At 37.9% G+C, this 19,867-nt stretch overlaps 1 protein-coding gene across 2 annotated transcripts; it reads right to left on the minus strand.

Annotated features, from left to right (window-relative positions):
• Positions 1–153: 153 nt before the first annotated feature.
• Positions 154–19,585, minus strand: slc7a5 (solute carrier family 7 member 5). 2 transcript variants are annotated; one of them, XM_056739975.1, is made up of 11 exons: positions 18,497–19,585; positions 15,129–15,254; positions 10,650–10,755; positions 10,415–10,459; positions 10,164–10,287; positions 9,782–9,885; positions 9,469–9,565; positions 8,501–8,650; positions 7,082–7,259; positions 1,465–1,617; positions 154–1,275 (listed from the first exon to the last, which is right to left on the minus strand). In XM_056739975.1, exons 1-11 carry the CDS (start codon positions 19,068–19,070, stop codon positions 1,238–1,240), a joined length of 1,695 nt encoding a protein of 564 aa, XP_056595953.1. In that variant the 5' UTR covers positions 19,071–19,585; the 3' UTR covers positions 154–1,237. The 2 variants fall into 2 exon arrangements, with proteins under 2 accessions (XP_056595953.1, XP_056595954.1); XM_056739976.1 differs by lacking the exons at positions 154–1,275; positions 1,465–1,617 and adding an exon at positions 4,191–6,053 and having other exon boundaries at positions 18,497–19,574.
• Between the last annotated feature and the right edge of the window lie 282 nt (positions 19,586–19,867).

Below are 19,867 nucleotides of genomic sequence, written 5' to 3' on the forward strand. Positions count from 1 at the left end.
GGATCTGTTAGTGTCAGATTGTTTTTGTGAATAATAAATCACATTTTGTGCCATAATTCGATGTATCTATAATGCAATTAATGAATTGAAATTATATTTATTAAATAATCAAAAACAATCTGAAATGTATACAACATACTATTTTATTCACGAATAAATAAATAGGCCTACAATTCATAAAATAATACAAAAATGCATATATATATATATATATATATATAAATATAAAACGGTCAGTTCTGGTCCTTGATTCTGATTGGCTGAGCGAGTTGTAAGCCCACTACTTCTTGGGCCTTTTTGCTTTAAGAAAGTTTTAACAATCTTTAAATTGGTCAACTTCTTAGTGTTTTTATAAATGGTAGGTCTTATAAATGGCAAATATGAAGTCTCTACATTCCCCTAAAACATGGGGAATGTGTTAACAGAGCGAATTTGTAAGATTTACATTCGGTTACCATGGAAATACTGGCCCTGACCCCCTGAAGCTCTGATACAGCACTGTCATGACGCCAACACTGAGGGATATGGGAAAATACGCAAAAGTATGAAAAGTTGTATAGATTAACCGCAAGTTTTGGTCTACTTTACCCCTTATGAAACAATTTCAGTGCTATTTATATGGTATATTGAATAGTTTATTATAATGTGCTGACACGTCAATGCACTGACCTAAGTCTTTGACGCAGAGTAAACAGATCACCGTGTTACGTAAGCTAATGATACCAGAGGAAATTAAAGTGATCTGGATCTGTGAGAAATATCCTCTCCCAATAGCAGCGGCTAGGAAGCAGTTGGTTATCGGCTGGGCATCTTTGTGATCCGTCAGTACGGATTTATGTGCAAGAGAGCGTGTATTTTTTACACAAAGCAAAAACAGCAACGTGAAGTTACATGACAACAGGCTTTCAAAAACAAACCAAAATCCTTCCTCCCCAAATTTGACTTTAGGATCGCCTTTCAGTCGCTTTTGCAATTTTTATACACAAAGGACAAATTAAAGTCTTTGTTTCACAAACACATGACTGTGTGGGGCTTTAGTCCGATCACCTGACCATCATTGTGAAAGGGGATTGCCGACCTTCTATGAAAGGTTTCTCTCATTCCGTGTGATGTTGGTCTCCCTGCCTCCGGACTTCTCACGTCTTACCCCTGACCTTCTTGACCGGTTTCTCCGCCTCTTCAAATCCCAGCATCCTGTTTTTTCCTGTTTATTTCACGTTCTTGATCACGGGGTACCTCATAGCAGCCAGAATGATTTTTTTGTGGTTGTTTGTTCTGTGTGAGTGTACACCAGGCAGGATTCAAGAAACAGATATGAACAATATTAATTTGGACATTTCTCTGCATTGACCATATTGCATATTACTTTTCTCCCTGCCTCTTCGGTGCATTATGGGATTGTGTTATAAACCTAAAAACAGAGTGTCTTATTAACACCTTCTAAAGCTTTTCAATTTGGCTTACCTATGCATCTTACTAGGAACAGAGACCCTGTTTGACCCCTCCTGGGCTCTTTGGGTATGTGTGCGCATGAGTCCACATCAGCAGAGGAAACATGCCCACCTGATATCAGCTGCACAAAAGGGATGTGTATTAAAGTCGTGACCGAAGGGACATCTGTGAAATAGAGGACTGAGATGAGCTCACAAATTGCCTGTGTTGAAAATATTGAACAGAGCAGCAACAAATGATTTTATCTTTGAAACTTAGTGATGATTTCCCTGTTGCCATGATACTAAAGCAATAGAGCTTGTTCTCCTGATACACAATGTCAATACTAAATCCAGCTGTAATAGCTTTTTATCAGAAAGTTATCAGATCTCCATACGGCTAGGATTATCTACATTTGTGCCAAGGTGAACTGATGATTAGAACTACATTTTTTTGTTATGTTTGACGTGCGTTTCTCCTATCCAAATAGGAGGTCCTCGATTTTATTTTAGGAACAAAACATCCTTTCACCCTCAGGCGGACTGACGTGGCTCTGACCCTGAGCACGGCACCAAACCTCTTCAAATCTCAAGCAGTTCTTTTCACTTCTATGGATTAGCCAATGTGTTAAGCTTCTGGGTTTTATTCATTGCCAGTCACTTTGGATAAACTATGCTTCGTGTTTTGCCTGTTTTTTAAGACGCACATCAATGCAGTTTTATCAGTATTCATGAGAATTAATGCAACTTTTGAAATAACTTTAGAGACATTGTTTTAAGGCAGAAAACTACAAAGTGTTGCTTTAACTTGAAACTTAAGTGGCTGTCTATCATGCTACCTCAACTTAACCTTTATACAAATGGCACATACCCACAGGAGCTGTTAAACTGGTTATCGTTCTTGGCTTGGGCACCATTAATTTTCTCTTCAACAGACAATAATCTATGAACCAGCAGAATATAAATGTTGCTGGTGTTGCTGGTCCGAGATGGTTTGTAGACTTGGACCACGTAGGAATCAACAATCATGTTCCTAAACACAGCTACCAGTTTAAGCTGGATTTTCCATCGGGTCAATGTGCTACTCTTTGCTGACATGTCTTTACACACCAGACGTACTGTTAAAGGGTCATTCAGTGTCTACATGTTAGATTTGACAGTCAAGTTATATGAAATGGATGAGTTTTCTGTTGACTACTGAGCACAGTGTAGTAGACACATACACCCACAGAAAAAATATAAAATATTTAGCCTTCAGCATTTCTGGGTGTAGCGCGACAGTTCCAGTATAACGTCTTTTGAATTTCAACAGAAACAAACCTCAGGAATGATACACATCCATCAAACAAAAATGTGTGTTACAAGAATGCAAAGTTGTGAAAACACTGTGGCATGTTTCATCATACGATGAAATACACCAACACTATGACCGTTTGGCTTGTACCATTTTTTACCTTTAAATTGGTCATTAGTTTGTTTGTATTACACAGTAAACAGCTCATTGACTGTTTAACCAACGATGAAGGAACTGTTTGAATCCTGAACAATAAGAAACTTGAGCAATGTTAATCTTTTTTTGGCAGGTCACATGACCCCAATGTCTTCCTCGGGCCGCGGCAGCTGACCCGACACCAGTCCTAATACAGTAATCCTTAAGAGAAAATGTATTTTGAAGGAGAGGCAGAATAGCATGGGCCAAGATCACAAGCACACATTTGTGGAATCATCGTCAGTTTAAGGGGAAATCTCTACTCGGGCCACGAGTCACTGGTCATGTTTAGTCACGTCATGCACGATGCCACAAGCAATATTTTTCAACTAAAACCTGCATTCCAGGCTTAAATAATGCTTCAAATGTATTCGTAGTTTTTCTTGAAAACCAAAGCAAGAGTGTTTATATGCAGGTATTATCTGCAATGTGGAAAGAGTTCTCATTTATATAAGCAAATATTCATCTGTCTGGAGAAGACAGATACTACACAGGCCGGGGACCTGGTCCAACTGGGGGGCGATTACATTGGTCGGGTTGGGCAGATATATAATCACTGTATGCATCATTTTTTTTGTGATTGAATTGACACATTATTGTTTAATAGAAAATACATATAAGTATTTAATCATTTTGATTGTCAGGTGGATATTTGCAGGGGCCCAAGAAAAATATGTGAGGCAATGAACCCCCCCCAACCCCAGCCCTGAGTTGGATGCAGTCATATTTTAACCGTCTGAAACAAAGCAAAAATCACTTCTGAGCACAAAATGTTTATTTTCTAAAAAATGAAATAAAAGAGTTTTTTTACAGTAGACATACAGTATAACCATTACATCAAAAGAACAAGAAATACGAACTGCTTTAGAGGTTCATAGAGTATTTTGTCTCTAAATCAGAGAAAAGACAAGAGAGATTGTTGAATAGTGTACTGAGAGTTTACAGACGGTATGTCGCATGTAGATTATACAAGAAATATTCTTCTGTCAAACCCAACTGATGACAGGCTAGGTAAGTGTCGCATGGGAATGTAGTGGCCTTGTGGGTGTAACTGCATTGGTAGAAAAAGATGGAGAGTGCCAGTTTCACACTGCAGAACTGGAATGCACGAGGAATGATTATTCATAAAATAATATTTTTAAGACAAATTAAACATTTAATACATTTTTTCACTGAAGTGTTGTAATGTTGTAGGTGTAGTTAATTTATGTGCACAGCAGTCGCTGTGATGTCATTGCGCAGTTGTCTGGTTCTATACGATGGAGGGCAGACTCGGCTCATCTGCACTTTTATTAAATATTAATAGCCAACAGTAGAGGGTAAACCAAACCATCAGTTACAAAAACACTAAAAGACTTGCAACAAAGAATCCGAAAGCATAAAAAGACAAAAATACAAACAAGAAAAAAATATCAGTAACAGCTTATATTAAGCATTTTAAAAATGCTCTATAACATTATTAAAGCACTAGCTCAATGCAACCCTACAAACAATAAATAAATACATATCAGTAAATGTCAACATGTCTATTTAAATTAGGTCTCGTTGGCTGTTAGTCATACTGCTGTAGTTTTCTAAATGATACAATGCTTCATTACCTAAAATCATAATAAAGTAGATCCACTCAGATCTTCAAAATCCCTCAAACCAGAAACCTCGAAATTGTTTCTGTATTCACAATATCAAAGTATGATTTTATCTCATCCTCCTGAACCTCCCCACCCTCACCCAAAATACTTTATTCCCCCGACGCAACTCCAACTTCCCGGTCAATAAACTTTCCTCACATCAGCCTTCTCGAACATCTCATTCTCACATGCGCACAGATGACTTTGGTCCAGAAGCTAACCAACAATCATTTGACCATTTAGCAAAACATTGATTACCCCAAAACACAGCAAAAGTGATTCAAAACTGAAACATAACTGCGCACATAAATTTATATCACAGCAATCCATCCAGTTTATCGTCCCGTAAGCTGACGAGGCACTAAATGATCAAACTTTGGGGAATTCTGATGATTTATTGAAGTGCAATATTAAGACCTATTTATTATTGTAACCAGCTGGCAACTCTTCCAGAATTTATAGCAAATCTGCTATTTGCTGTTTATAAAAAAAATGTCAGAAGCAACCAGATAACTGATTGTGTTTTGTGTAAAAAACTAAAAAAATGTAAATACAAACGGAGTGAAATGAAATAAAATAGCAGTCAATCTAAAGATGTGCTAGGGTCCAGTGTTAAGTGCTGATGTATATTTACTACTGTCAGCACATCTGCTACCTAAAATTATAAGTCATGAAAATATACAATCAGGTTCTAACTGAGGTAACACAAGGCAGGAACAGTAACGGTTGGGCCTGACAGGTATTCCGAAAAAATGTCTGAATACTGTACGTATACGCCTTTCACAATAAGAAAAATAAGAAGATTGGATTCTTAGTAACTGCATAAAAAATCATCACTGCGTGAACCTATCAAAAATAAATCTGTTGAAGTATAAAGTCGTATCAACAAGATCTTCAGAAATAAAACACAACAGACGAGGCATAGCGAACGGATCAAATAATCTGTAGAATAACTGAAACATGCATGAACTATGTCTGTAAATAGAGGAATAGGAGTTGACAGACAACGGTGCCTTTCGACAGAATACCGGCAGGTGTTCCGGTCCACGTTCTTCCTCGCATAAACTAAGGTTTAAAGCACAATATAGGAAGCTAACAATCACTACAACATGCACACAATTGAACGATCAAGAAAACGTTATGACACATATCTCAAATAAAATACAATATAAATTGAAATAGGACAATTCTGATTGAAAAGTCATAGAATGTTAAATGTATACAGTATGATACACTTGATTCAGGGCCGATGAGATCTACATCCAAACTGAAATGGTCACGGACTCTTGAAGTCCACATGCCTCTTGCCTCGTTTTTTTTTGTTTCAGATTTTGCCCACGTCAGCAGATCAAGACTTTTTCTGTCTCACACAAAGGGGAAATACAGTGATGGGGTACGAGGAGACTCTGAGCATGTGCGTCGTGGGGGAATCCGTCAGTCTGTGTGGTCTTCAGGATTCCTGAGGTACCACCTCCATCATTTTCTGACACATGGCCGTGGAGGAGACTGTTGAAAGACATTTAATACCCGGTTTCACAAATAATGCATTGACGTAAAGTACAAACAAGGGCTTTCCAAATAAGTTATCCACATTACGACAGATTGCTAAGATCGTTGTGATTGACTATTGTACAGTCACTGACAGTAAAGGAATGTGAATTTCACGTGTGCAAAAACATGTGGTCACGTGTGAAATACTTGCAGTGTTTCTATAATGGGTCTGACAGAATTCTGTCATAAGTGTCTTTACCTTGCATGTGCTAAGACTGTTAATGTTACCGCTACATGGCATCACATGATGCCTTTCAGGCAATGTCGCAACTCAACAACGGGTCCGGTTTACACATAACCTATACATTTTGTCAATACATGTATACAGAGTGATAAATGCATGCACTGCAAACAACAAGTCCAGTTTTTTGTTTAGTCAGCGTTTTTCAACACATACCAACATGTGTTTGTCAGACATCGTAGAAAAGAATTCCTCAGTTAAAAATGACGGCTTGCTTGCAAATGAAGATGGATTTTTTTGCAAAAATGGAAAAACATCATAATATACTTGGGTACATAACTAAAACTATGATAAACTAATGTGACATTAATCTATGTAACACGTTATTTGTTTTAATAATCTCTTAGGTTTATTATCTATTGAATTAATGTTTACTCTGTAAGGAAAATATATGAATGACAGAAAGAGATGCTTGTGTTTAATTTATTTCTTTTAGATTGAATTTGACTGTGAGGCAATGTATTGGACTGTATTATATTGTGTTCTTATTTTTTATTTTACGTATTATTATTTTTTATTTTTCCTTATATATATATATATATATATATATATATATATATATATTATTATTTCAAGGGTTTGAAAATGGAGATGTGAATGTTTGGCAAAAAAAGGTTGTAGCTAAATGCTTGTAAAACATTTTACATTTTTGTGAATGCCTCTGTGAGATTTTAAAAAGGAAATGATTGTGAAAAATTGCTTTAGCTTCATGACAGAACTGCACAAAGAGGAAGGCACTCACAGATCAACTGCAACAGCCACTTGGGTTTGCTCTTCCAACAAACGCCGAAGAAGTACACCGGAACTCCTGTGGCGATGATGCCGAATCCAATGGCGCACTCGACAGGTGTTTTCCAGATGGACACCACAATGAGGAACATGCAGGCCAACACAAAGGACACGGGCAGCAGAATATTCACCTACAAGACAACAAAGATAAAAGTTGGTCTATCGATTCGAAGTGCTCACACATTCATTAAACAACAATAACATGTGCTTCATCAGATCATTTGTATCTGCTGATTGTCAGACATTTTCCGCTGTGATGAATCCTTCACGATGTCGCGTGTCTGAGTCTTATTCTTCTTGGTTTGTATAATGTTGGAAGGACATCCTGATCTTTGATGTGTTTGGATACAATGGACCTCTCAGGGTTCCAAGAACGGATCAAAGCATTGGATGCTTTTATAACCCTTTCCTGCTATTTTTGTTCCTAACAAGTTCATCAAAGTTCTCCAGGGCAGCTCCTTGGTCTCTTTTGGTAGATTGGGTTTTGAATCATTTGCAAATAGATAATTATAAACATAAAGCCATGTGTCAATAAATTGAGGGTAATAAAAGACTAACTCAAAATTATTTTCAGTTTGTCTGAATTTACTATTTTCAGGTATGTGTTGAGGTAAAGTGATCATTTTTGGTCCATTCTGTGTATTTCTCCCAAATTTCATATAAAAGTTCGATTTGCATTTATTTGCATAAAATGAATACTGGAGGAAACAGATCAACAAACAGAAAAGATGCTCCGTATTTTTAGACCTCAAACATTCATATTCACTTTTAAGCAATAGAAGAGTTAAATGTGTGCATGTATTTAGGGAAAGTCATAACCACAATTTTCATTTCAGTTTTCAAGTGTCTTATCATGCTGTCGGATGACTTAATGTCACTCCTGAGGTTTGATTTTGTTGACATTCAACAGACACAGGACTGGAGTTGCCATTAAACTATCAATGAAACCAACGATCCAGATAAGAATGGCACAGAATGTCACAGACTACATTGTGCAGTCAATGCGACAGATAATGGACTATCTCTAATGAGAGCGAGAGAGAGTGAGAATGGAAGACTATACGCATTAAGCAAATGGACTCTTTCACTTCAGTGCTTCCAAACTATCTCTGTGTCCAGCTGATGAGCTGAGGCCAGTGAGTTTACTGATGAGAAGAGAGAGATAGAATATAAATGAATGAGAGAGCGACGGCAGGACAGGGCGTACAAAAGGGTCTGTGTGTTACCCGTCATTAACTGGCTTTGCCTCGTTTCAGGCTGAGAATGAAGAAAAATGACATGGTCCACCCTCATGCAATCCATCCGTGCTCTACGATCTAAGTGTGCAGTCAATATGGAACGATCAGTTAATGAGCTCGGACCTGTATCTCACCTTAATTGGACGTTCTAGCTCTGGCTTTTTATAGCGTAGCCACATCATGCCGACAATCGCCATGGCGATGCAGAGCCAGTTGAAGAAGCTGAAGAAGTTGATGACAGAGAATATGTCGTTGGAGAAGGCGTACAGTAGAGTCATCATGCACTGTAAAACAAAGGGAAGAAACGATGGTTGAACTACTTTAACAAGTCCAGAAAGATTATAAACATTATTTTATGAGGATCCAATATCTCTGGACTACATTTATATATTTTTATTGCCATTATTCCAATTCTCATTCATTTAGAAGTAGATCACTCAAACCAAATTGTGAACCAGTTTGAATCAATATAATTGTAGATTATTAAAACAAAACCTGAAACTATGAAAAAATGTATGTTCATTTAAATCAAATGCAAAACTGGGATAATTATTATTTTTCATTTTAAACTAAATTATTATTATGAAAAAATAAAAGCTACAGTCAAATCATTTATATTGTAAAAGTACATACAATTTTAATAAAAATAATTTACCAAAAAATATATAAAAATACATTTGAATTGTTTATTTATTCATATATAAAAAATGCAATATTAAAATAAATAAATAGCAAAATAATAAAAGCACATAACAATATGGGTTAACCTTTAACTTAAATTAACATTATTTTTTAAATAAAAATACAAACATATTTTATTTTATAAAAATATTACTAAAACTACAATAAAACGATAATTACTGTGGTTAAAATGACCGAAACAAGCCTCAAAAGAATAATAGGAAGTTTATAAAAATAGTTAAATGTATAACGCTAATATTTCTAATTATTATAATTATGATAAGATTAAGATTTTAATTTGAGTGAGTTCAGTACAGATTTTTGAGCATTTCCGGGTTTCAAAACGTCCTCAAAAATCTTTAAAATCTGTGCATAGAAAAACTTATTTGTGAATAGTTTGAGTAGGTGTTCAGACACTTACGGTAAATATCAGAGATGGAAGTGGAGTCATCAGGTCAGGATGGATCATCGACAGCAAACTGGGAAGATGACCTTCTCTGGACCCGACGAAGAACAGCCTGAGGTGAAAGACAAATGTACATTAAACCTCAAACGAACTGCCCGGATAAAACCCTTCCCAGATAACCCGATCACCGCTTGCCATGGAAAAGGTTGCAGGGTGTTTCATAACAACAGTTACGAGATAGATCTATCAAATAAACGTTGGAAATAGATCTGATGAATGAAACCTCTTCCACGCAGCACATGTATGTGCGTGTTGGTGTGAATGTTACCTGGAAGATGTGAAAAGGGACCCATTCACAGAACCAAAGCACGACAATCCTACAAACAGGGGGATTATCCAAGCCATAAGCCCCAGGTGGTAGTTGCCAAAGTCCTAAAAAATATTTTTTCATTTTAAGATTTTTGGCAGAAATAAGAACACTTAATTCTACAGATAACAGACTTTCTCTGCCATCAGTGAACCGATCAAAACTCGGTATGCAAATGTATGCAGAAAAGTTGCAAATTAAGTATGCAAATTTACAATGTGATTTTGAATCACAAACAATAGAGCTCTTTAGATCTTTAAAATAACATGTAAAGAATGTAATATAACTTTTGTTTGATTTCTGTTTTACTATCTGAAACTGATGTCTGTGTAGCATCCCTCACCACAGCAACAGCTTCAGATAAGAGCATTTGATCTGGACTCAGCGTGGTGAAGTAGGCCAAGTTGGTCAGAACATAGACGACGGTGACAATAGGAAGGGATATGATGATGGCCAGGGGGAGATTTCTGTAACGTTAACCGATATTACAATACATTCTTCACCACTTTCAAAACATAACAATATTTTATTATATAAATAAAACATCTACAACTCTATACATCAACTCTTGCCGTTTTCATTTGTTTGACTTACCTGTATGGGTCAATCATCTCCTCTGTGACGAAATTCAAATAATTCCTGATAAAAGGAGAAACTGAATTAGAAAACAAATGAAAAATTATATAATGTGATTATTTACATGATGTACTCATTCTGGCCAACATCTTTTTATTGTATCATGGCAAAAAAAGCAAAAGATGGTAAAAGCAATTAATTCTTTAACCCTCGTGCTAAATGCAAAAATGTATCTCTAGTTCTTTGGTCGTACCATCCTCCATAGGCAAACAGTCCACTGTAAAGAGACAATCCGATCTTGCCGAAGTCCCAATTGCTTCCTTTGAATGAATTGGCGGGAAGAAGCTCAACGGTGTCACCTGTAACCAAAACAATAAATGTGAAAGATTACTACATCTAAAACATGTCCAGTCTTCACTGACTGTGAAGAACATTATCTAAAATAAACAACCAGAGCCAGACATAATATCCAGAGACTACTCAGCAATTCCCACACTATATTATTCCCGATTTCACATTACAGGAACAAACAAGATTGGGCTTCAATGTAAGGACGTGGACTTCTCGTTCAAGGACGCCTGCTAAGAAATCAAACATATAGAGCATAAATACAGAAAAAGAAAAAAAGCTCTTAAACAAAAATCAAGCTGGGGCACATCTAAGGGTCCCTGTGTAAAAGCCGGTCTATTCGTTTATCACTTCCAAGCATTTCTGTTCAGGATTACTTGCTTATTTATATTCAAGAATTTAATGGAATTAAAAAAATGAAAAGCTATCAGTTCACAGGTACTTGTGAATGTCTGTATGCGTGTTAGAATGACTGCACCCCAAGGGGAACTCATGTGACAGATCAGTGCCGATCAATGGAGGCCAATGCTGCCACATGACCCAAGAGCCGGGCAAATGTTTGTGTGACTGTATGCCTGAGGCAGTCAGGCGTGGTATGAGTGTAAGCCTATTTAAATTCTTTGTATAAACTTGAGTATTACAGGCCGAGACTGAACTCGAGAGGACCACAGCAGCATAGAGGCGCCCTGATCTTTGCCTGAGAGAAATGCGTAGACAGCAGATCTCAGCTTACAAAGCCTCCTTCAGTCTGAGGGATTCAGAAAAACAACACGCAAATCTAAAACACAACAGACAAAACGAACAGAAGCAGTCGAGTGTGAGCTTTTAGAAATACTTGATTTTGATTGGTCAAAGGAATCAATACAAATTCTAAAGGTCATTTCAAAGGTAATGATAGTGGTCGACCAAACGGTTCTTGGCCACCACTGACTGCCATAATAGGAAAAATTGCTTTCTAAATTTCTTTGTTCTGTTGAACACAAAATGAGATATTTTGAAGAATGTAGGAAAGCAAACAGTTCTGGGGCACTTTTGATACCATTGTAATTTTTCCTACTATGGTAGTCAATGGTGGCCAAGAACTCTTTGGTTACAAGCATCATTCCAAACATCTTTCTATGTGTTCATCAGAACAAAGAAATGTATACAAGTTGAGAACAACTCGAGGGTGAATGATGACAGAATTTTTATTTTTGGGTCAACTGTTCCTTTAACACTAAATTGGCGTAAAGGTAAAACTTTAAAAGAAAATAATTGCTAGCAATAATGTTGTACATGAATGGCGGGGGTCTGGGGTGTGGCCCTAAATTGACAGGTTTACTTCCCGTCTGTGGGCATGGCTGGGAGTTTAAGATTGTAGATAACCACAAGGGCGTTCTGTTGCGTGTTTCATTTTCTCAAAGTCTAAGCAACAAACACAGGCACAGTTCCAAAAGTAAGTCAGTAACTCAGTAAGACCTTTTCTGGAAGTTTAAGTGAGATAAACCGGTTACTATTAAGCAGTCAAACAGAAGACACTTCGTGCGGAGGGAGAGAAAGTAAGCAAGTAAATATCAAACATAAACAGCTCTCACAGCACAACTTCATGAGTAAAATAGGGTGGTTTTAGACATCTGAGCATGTTTGCTACAATGACCGTATTGAATGTTACTCTTTGCGTCTTAGGTCGAGACCAAGTTGTAATGTCAAATTCACAGGAATCAATACACAGAGCATTTACCAGAAAAGCTTCTTACCTGCTTATCTACCTCAAAAACACGTCAAAATAGTCAGAAAATGCCCAGAAAAACCTGAGGTGAATGTGTTATTTATTGGCACAGTTTTATTATAGAATAGCTCATTATCATTACTATAATGTATACAGTAACAACACAATTTTCAAATTGTAAATTTATAAGGAATGATGATACATCATGGTTTGTTGTTGCATCTGAACATACTGATTTTAAAAAGCAATGTGTCTGGACAGGAGTAGGTTTATGCCACTAGCTGATACAGTAATTTTGCATGGCGCCAATTGGGCCAAAAATTGTACTTAAATGTCAACATAAAATAGGCTTCAAACACACCCAAAATCAAAGCCAAAATGTACCAGTCTTGACAGAATTTGGGTGAGGCGAGCCAATTGAAAAGGCCAAAATTCTTGCTCCCAGGCTACAAGATTGATGATGACTCCTAAATTTCTTTCAATAACCCACTTACTCTCTGTACCTACATGTCCACAGGTGTGGGCAGCGGGGGTGGATGGAGTGGTTGGTGGGGAGATAAAAAGAGCAACTAACAATCCATATTATCATATTAACCTGTTCCACCGGCTGACTCATATACATTAAAGGCAATGCTTTCGCTTCAGGTCTCTGTTTGTGCAGTAGACATTGACAGACAGGACCTTTGTGTGGACATTTCCAAATCTACATCTCAGACTGTAAAATCCCCCTTTTCACTAAATGTTAACGCAGAACCGAAATTTGATTAACGGTCCAGTGTATGAAATTTTGTCGCGTCTAGTGGTGAGGTTGCGATTTGCAAACGACAGCTCACTCCACTACTCCCTTTCCAAGCACTGCGGAGGGAGATAAGGACGTCATCACGGTTTCCCCTTCTTTGCCGAATGAGATACAGTAACATATTTACAACGTTTTGTGTAGCAGTTTGTCTGTTAGGGCTACTGTAGAAACAACACGGTGAATTCCCTGCAAGGGGATCCGCTGTTTATAAATACATAACACTTTATACGTCTTATACAAGTCTTTATACACCTCTGAAGACATAGTTATGTATATTAAGATTGCATTTCTTTCAATAGATCATGCAAAAAATTACACACAGAACATTACTAGTAGCCGAATTTTATATCTGAAAACTGTTGAAATTTAGTTTGGTTTTAAGGGAGGACCAGATATTCAGTAACTAAAAGATAATAATTATGTTTCTTTTTTGCAAAAATAAGTCTTATGTTTGCTTTTGTGTTACAAAACTGAAAGGTCATATCTCTTTAAAACAACACCAAGGTGTGAAAAAAACGTCTGAATCCTAATGGATTAGCACGAGGTAACTAATTCGTACAACAATGCAAGATTGTTAGAAAAAAGCTATACCAAGGCCCCTCCAGTAAACCTAACATCACTGTGCTGAAGGCAAATCGTAGTTAAATAAAAAAGTACACATTTATACGTATTAGGTACTTAAATTGAATTGTTACGAATTCCAATGAGATTGTTTTGGAATTTGTGATCAACTATCCCAAAAAATGAACGATTATTTGAGAGAAGCAATACTGGGGCCCCACCCCTAAACCTAACATCACTGGGTCGAAAGCAAATAGTACAAACCGCACGAATAAGATCGTACAAATTCATACAAATTAGCCACTACGAATTCCTATGAGATTGTGTCGGAATTTTTAGTTACTTCCCCGTTTCAATAGCCACTCTTACTTTCTGACCTCATGGCTACTTTTTTTCAAGTTAATTCCACTCTGTGACTGTGAACATTTAAACAGAGATTATCGTAGCTCATGGTAGCTCAAGTCTTTTGGTAAAGCAGGTCTGCCGTTCAATTGCTTTCTTTTATTCGCTCACTGTTTCTCCAGACGTCTGGTGTCTGCGTTAAATTGTCGTAATGGCAAACAAACCTCTCTTGGCTACACATGCAGTAGGTCGGCAATTCAGACAACTCAATTACTTTCGACCTGACTGAACAGCCACAAAACTTGTCCTGGTGTGAAACACATTCCCTTTATTAGGCCTGAATCTTAACCCGGGCAACGGGACGGCATGATTGGGCAACATTTCAGCCACAAAACTTGTCCTGGTGTGAAAAACATTCCCTTTATTAGGCCTGAATCTAAACCCGGGCAACGCGACGCCATGACTGGGCAACAATTCTGATGCATGAGGTGAACCAAAGGGATTTCAAAACGTTAAGATAAGTAACAAAGACAGAGGAACCAGTCTATTTTATATTATATAATTTCAAATAAATATTGTATGTACATTATAGGGTGCTTTTAGTATGAGTATGAAGCATAGCAGAGCTTGAAAATGTAAATATTTTATAAATTGTTCTGCAACTTAGACAATTTTCACCAGGTAAATACTTCAGATCCACATTCATGTAGAATGAAAGAATTTACTCTGAACTAAATTCTAGTATTTGATTATCATAATCACAACAGGTGGGAACAGACAAAAATGATGTCACCATTGCCAAGGTATACCCAACCACATTCAAATCTTTATTCATATCATATCCTTTGCCTAAACGACAACGTACCATCATACACTATTGCATTCCCTGGGAATCGAACCCATGACCTTGAATAATACTCCACAAAAAAATTGATGAACTTTTGGTGTTCATGTAGTTACTCTGTGTCACCCACCTTTGCCAATCTGCACGAAGCCAATAATGATGATGAGGCCCAGAGCAAGTAGCTTAGCAGCGGCGAAGGCATCTTGGACCCTTGTGGCGGCTTTCACACTGTAGCAGTTAATAGCAGTCAACATCACTGAAAAGAGAGTGACAGGAGATCATTTGTTATTTTTAGTCTCTCACAACAGTGGCTCAGAGAAAGTTAACCTAAATACTTGGTAAACTAATTACGGTAGAATTTGTCAGCCACGCTTAAACTCAAAAGGCCTCTCACGCAAAGTGATGTTTACATTGGCGCATGCATTACTTTGCAAGTGTTTCAAAAAGTGTGTCTGCGTGTCATCGAGGGCACTTGGGTTCGTTTGACGCCTGAAGAAAAAAAACGGTTTTCTGCACACCCACATTTTGATGGTTTTAAGGTACTGTTGTTCAGAGTTAAAGTGATAGTTCACCCAAAAATGGACAGTTTAACCATCATTTACTGACCCTGCATGACTTTCTTTCTTCTGCAGAACACTAAAGAAGATATTTTGAAGAATCAAAACAATCAAGTCCATCCAATAGAAGTGAATACGTCATTGTTCGGTTACCGACGTTCTTCAAAATATCTTCTTTTGCGTTGAGCAGAAGAAAGAAAGTCATACAGATTTGAAATGATGAGAGAATTTTTATTTCTGGGTGAACTATCACTTTAAGTAATGCAATGTGAACAGGGGGGTTAGTCATATCAGACTTGTGTTGAAAATATAAGCAAATCCAGCCCTTTAAATCAAATGTTTGATATGTTTTAAGAAATTTGAACCAAGCAGTTTGACAGAATCAGAACGACTAGAAATACAAGGGAAATGCATTTCAGTACCAGTTTGGCTTCTACACCTTAAATTAGTCATTGTATGTGTTTAAACAAAGTCTGAATAACATGAATAATATTAAACATACTATCTAAGGTAATTCGGCTGATGTACATTTATTGTAATGTAACTTGCAAGGTAAGCATGCATTCCCTGAGTCTGGTTTCTCGTAAGTTGTTTTGATCTCCTCTTATGAGAAAATAAAACATTACTTAACCCATAAAACATAAAGTTTATTTAAAAAACAATTTATATTGTACACTAAATGAGCACTAACTCAATTTGTTATTTTATTTAAGTGCTAAAGGGCTAAATCTCCGAACGGTTATTACCTGAATCATTTAGTCATTTTTTCATTAAATATCGTAGCGTTGATTGTAAATAGCCTACCAATGTCGTTCATTCTCTTTATAAAATTCATCTGCCTTCATAAACGTCAGTTAAAATGTTAAAGAGCAGAACCTTAAAGAGCAGAACCAGAGACTATCCATCTCAAATGATGCAAGTTAGACGGCTTGGGCGGAGCATCCCTTAACTCCTCCCCTTCAACTTTCAGTCTGCTCCCAGTTCCATTTCAAAATGCATATAATGTTTTATACATCCAATCAAGTCGCATTGAGAAAAAATTCTGTTTCGCTCGGAAATGCATCAGACGAATACGGAAGTAATAAAAATGGCAATTTCCGGTTCACGGGGACTTTAAATGACTCAACTGACTGTGCCATTAGAAAAATGATTATTAATAAAATGATTAAATACATAAAGTAATAAAAACAAATATAGTCAAAATAAATACAATTATTATAATCTACAAAATAATACATTTTTATAACGTTTCTATTTTGTTGTTATTAGCAGGTATGACTTCCTTTGTGGTATTTTACAGACTAAATAAACAGATACATAAAAATCCCGAACTCCTACCTCTTTGGGCTCCTAGCACCCTATTATAAGTTATTAAATGATTACTTCAAAGACACATTAGCTGTAAATCGTTCAGGGCACCGAACTGAGAGGCAAAGCTTGGCGCCCTTTGTGTAGGCCTGAATACAAAAGGGGGTCTGTATCGGGTAGGACAGTAGGATATATACGCACACACTCTTGTACATACACTGTCTGGAAAAGTAGTCTGCATAATAAACTAGGGATCATCAGGCAGATGTTCCTTCCCGAACCTCCCAAAGGCAAGTATGCGCTACCTCTCAGGGGGTCGCTGCCATGGATACGTAGAGTCCTATAATGCACACGCCAATCCTGGAGTCCCTTTTTCAATCATAACCACAACACAATGGAGAAATGGGTCACGGGACAATGGCCAACAGTATCTATGCCAACAGACTCTTGTCTATGGGTCTTAACACTGGGTACCTGGGCTGAACTCTGAGTGTTTCTTTTCAACACCTGCAACTTGTTGTTACTCGGCTAGAGCTTGCAGGGTCTTTAGTGCCCTTTCTGTCTCGTCATGTGGTTTCTTATAAAAGGATTAGACAGGGCGAGATTACGGCGGATAGTAGGTGATGCACTTATTCACTCCCCCACATTCACAAAGACGATGCATTCCTGTATCCAAATCAAGCATTCAATTGCGATGAATGAGAAAGGTCTGGAGTACGAAATTAAGTGGGAAGAAAAAATCCAACAAGAGGAAGAGAGAAATATGAGTTTACATTTTTCGTTCAATCGGTGATTAGGGCTTATTCTGCTAATCCTGGCTGGTTCAAACCCTGCGGGAGGGCTGCATTGCTCGGACGGCTGCCACATCACCCCCTCAACATATTGCCAGTGAGCATGCATGTCAAAGATCCACGACTGTGCGTTTATCAACATCAGTCTTTATTCATGATTTACGGCAAACTATTATAGAAATACAATTAGCAGAATGAGAAAATACTGAGTCTCCGCATTAGATTTTTTATTCAATATTTTATGAATTACATCATTCATTATATCACGTCATTTACGTCATTAATTATAATTATTAAACAGTATATAATGTAATTTATTTGATCATTATTTTCATTTATATCTCCTCACATTATAATGATGTAAGGCTAATGCTCTAACTTCTACACTATATCATTGATATTAAAAGCGGACACGATTTGCATAAAACCCGGCAAGGTGTGTCTGCGCATGACACGTCCTTCCATCCGGATGATGAAATTGTTCGTAGTACTTTCAGCATGCTCGCTCCCATCACTTTACACACTTTGTATCTACATGTATAGTTCGTGCATGTGGTTACGTATTTTACCCACAAACGCACGTTTACAAGATTCATCAACGAGATGACGAAAGAAATGTTTACATACACAGCATGAGTTTCATGTGAGGGACTTGTCAGCGGTCGAGGCGTAGCGATGAAGCGCGATAGGCACGTGGAGTGACAGCTGAGTTCAACGTCTTAACGAAAACCGAACGATTATTAACGTGAATCTATAGACTTACTCAAACCATCACTTATTTATGATATAGAAAAGCGAAAAATTGATAACTATGTGAATTAATGAGGTAACAGGTTACTTACGGATGCAGAGACAGGCGACCAGTTTGGCCCCCGTTTCGGGGACGGGGCACACCGGGAAGATGGGCTTGAGGAGGTAGGTTGCGAAAACATAAGCAACGATGTACTGCGAGGACGGCCTGATAATAAGAAGCTCGATCCAAAGTTTCAGAAACGCAGGGAGGGAACCGTACACTTCGAGGATGTACGCGTAGTCGCCCCCGGACTTCGTGATGGTGGTCCCCAGTTCGGCGTAGCACAGCGCGCCTATGGTGGAGAACACGCCGCATACGGACCACACGACCAGCGACAGCCCGACCGAACCTGCTTCTCTCACCACTCCGGTGGGTGTCACGAAGATACCCGAGCCGATGATGGTGCCTACAATGATGGCCACGCCGTTCACAAGCGTTATAGTTCTTTTGAGCTCGACTGTCTTTTCTCCTTCCGCAGTGGTGATGTCCGATGTCGGACTTTCTTGCGTAGCTGCCTGCTTTCCGTTTCCACCTCTGCCGGAGAGCATCTTCTCCGTCACCTGCTTGTCGTCTTCATCTCGGTCCGCCGATGCGTTCGAACTCCGTTTCTTCAACCCTGACATTTCTTCCTCTGTCTCAACAAAGCCGGACGCTTTGTTTTACTGTGTGGATGGTGAAAACGACCCGTTGGAGAACACGTAAGACTGGGCTCGGCTGTTGTACGGCGACACCGCGAGGTCCGCTGCGACTCACAGAAACGTGGTTTCTGAAGCGTGTCAATGTGTGTTGAAACGTACAATAGCATCTCCTCTTGGGCCTCCTCCTCCTCTTTCCTCCACATAGTCATGCAATCTGCTCTAGTTTCAGTGGGGTGTTTATCGCCCTCTAGAGTTTCAAATCCGAGTGGTCCAGCAGGTTGAGCACGTTTCTCACACTGCGCAAGTTTTTCTAGGTTGTGAAAATAGATCTGAACTTCATCCTGAGGTGACGATTTTACAAAATATTCAGACAAAAACTATTGGATAGAACATTATTACAAAATACTGGCCCTAATATAGCTTTCCTGTACCTCGGTGGTGAGAGCATTGCATTAACAACGCAAGGTTGTGGGTTCGAGTCCGGGGGATTGCAAATACCTGTAAAATGTATAGGGTAAAGCAATGTAAGTCGCTTTGGATAAAAGCGTCTGCTTAATGTAAATGTAATATTTTATGAAACACTTATAAACGAAGATTAGAAACGTTGCCTCAGGAATAATCTGAATAATTTCACATTCAGGCACAGAAATGATTATAAAAATGATAATGTAAATAATAATAATCACAAAAATCTACTTCAGGCTGGAATACACCACAAGACTAGCAAAATCCGAACAGGTTTTTTAAAAACTAGACCTTGCAGACGTTTTTAACGTTTGCAT

This window comes from Triplophysa dalaica, chromosome 24 (genome assembly GCF_015846415.1).
Source record: "Triplophysa dalaica isolate WHDGS20190420 chromosome 24, ASM1584641v1, whole genome shotgun sequence".
Taxonomy (NCBI): domain Eukaryota; kingdom Metazoa; phylum Chordata; class Actinopteri; order Cypriniformes; family Nemacheilidae; genus Triplophysa; species Triplophysa dalaica.

Coding starts and splice junctions, on each gene's coding strand:
- slc7a5 (XM_056739975.1), bottom strand. CDS start 19,070: ATGTCAGGGTTGAAGAAACGGAGTTCGAACGCATCGGCGGACCGAGAT. Junction 10,460..10,649: donor CTGTTTGCCTATGGAGGATG/GTACGACCAAAG, acceptor TCCTTTTATCAG/GAATTATTTGAATTTCGTCA. Junction 9,566..9,781: donor TCCCTTTTCACATCTTCCAG/GTAACATTCACA, acceptor CTTTCACCTCAG/GCTGTTCTTCGTCGGGTCCA.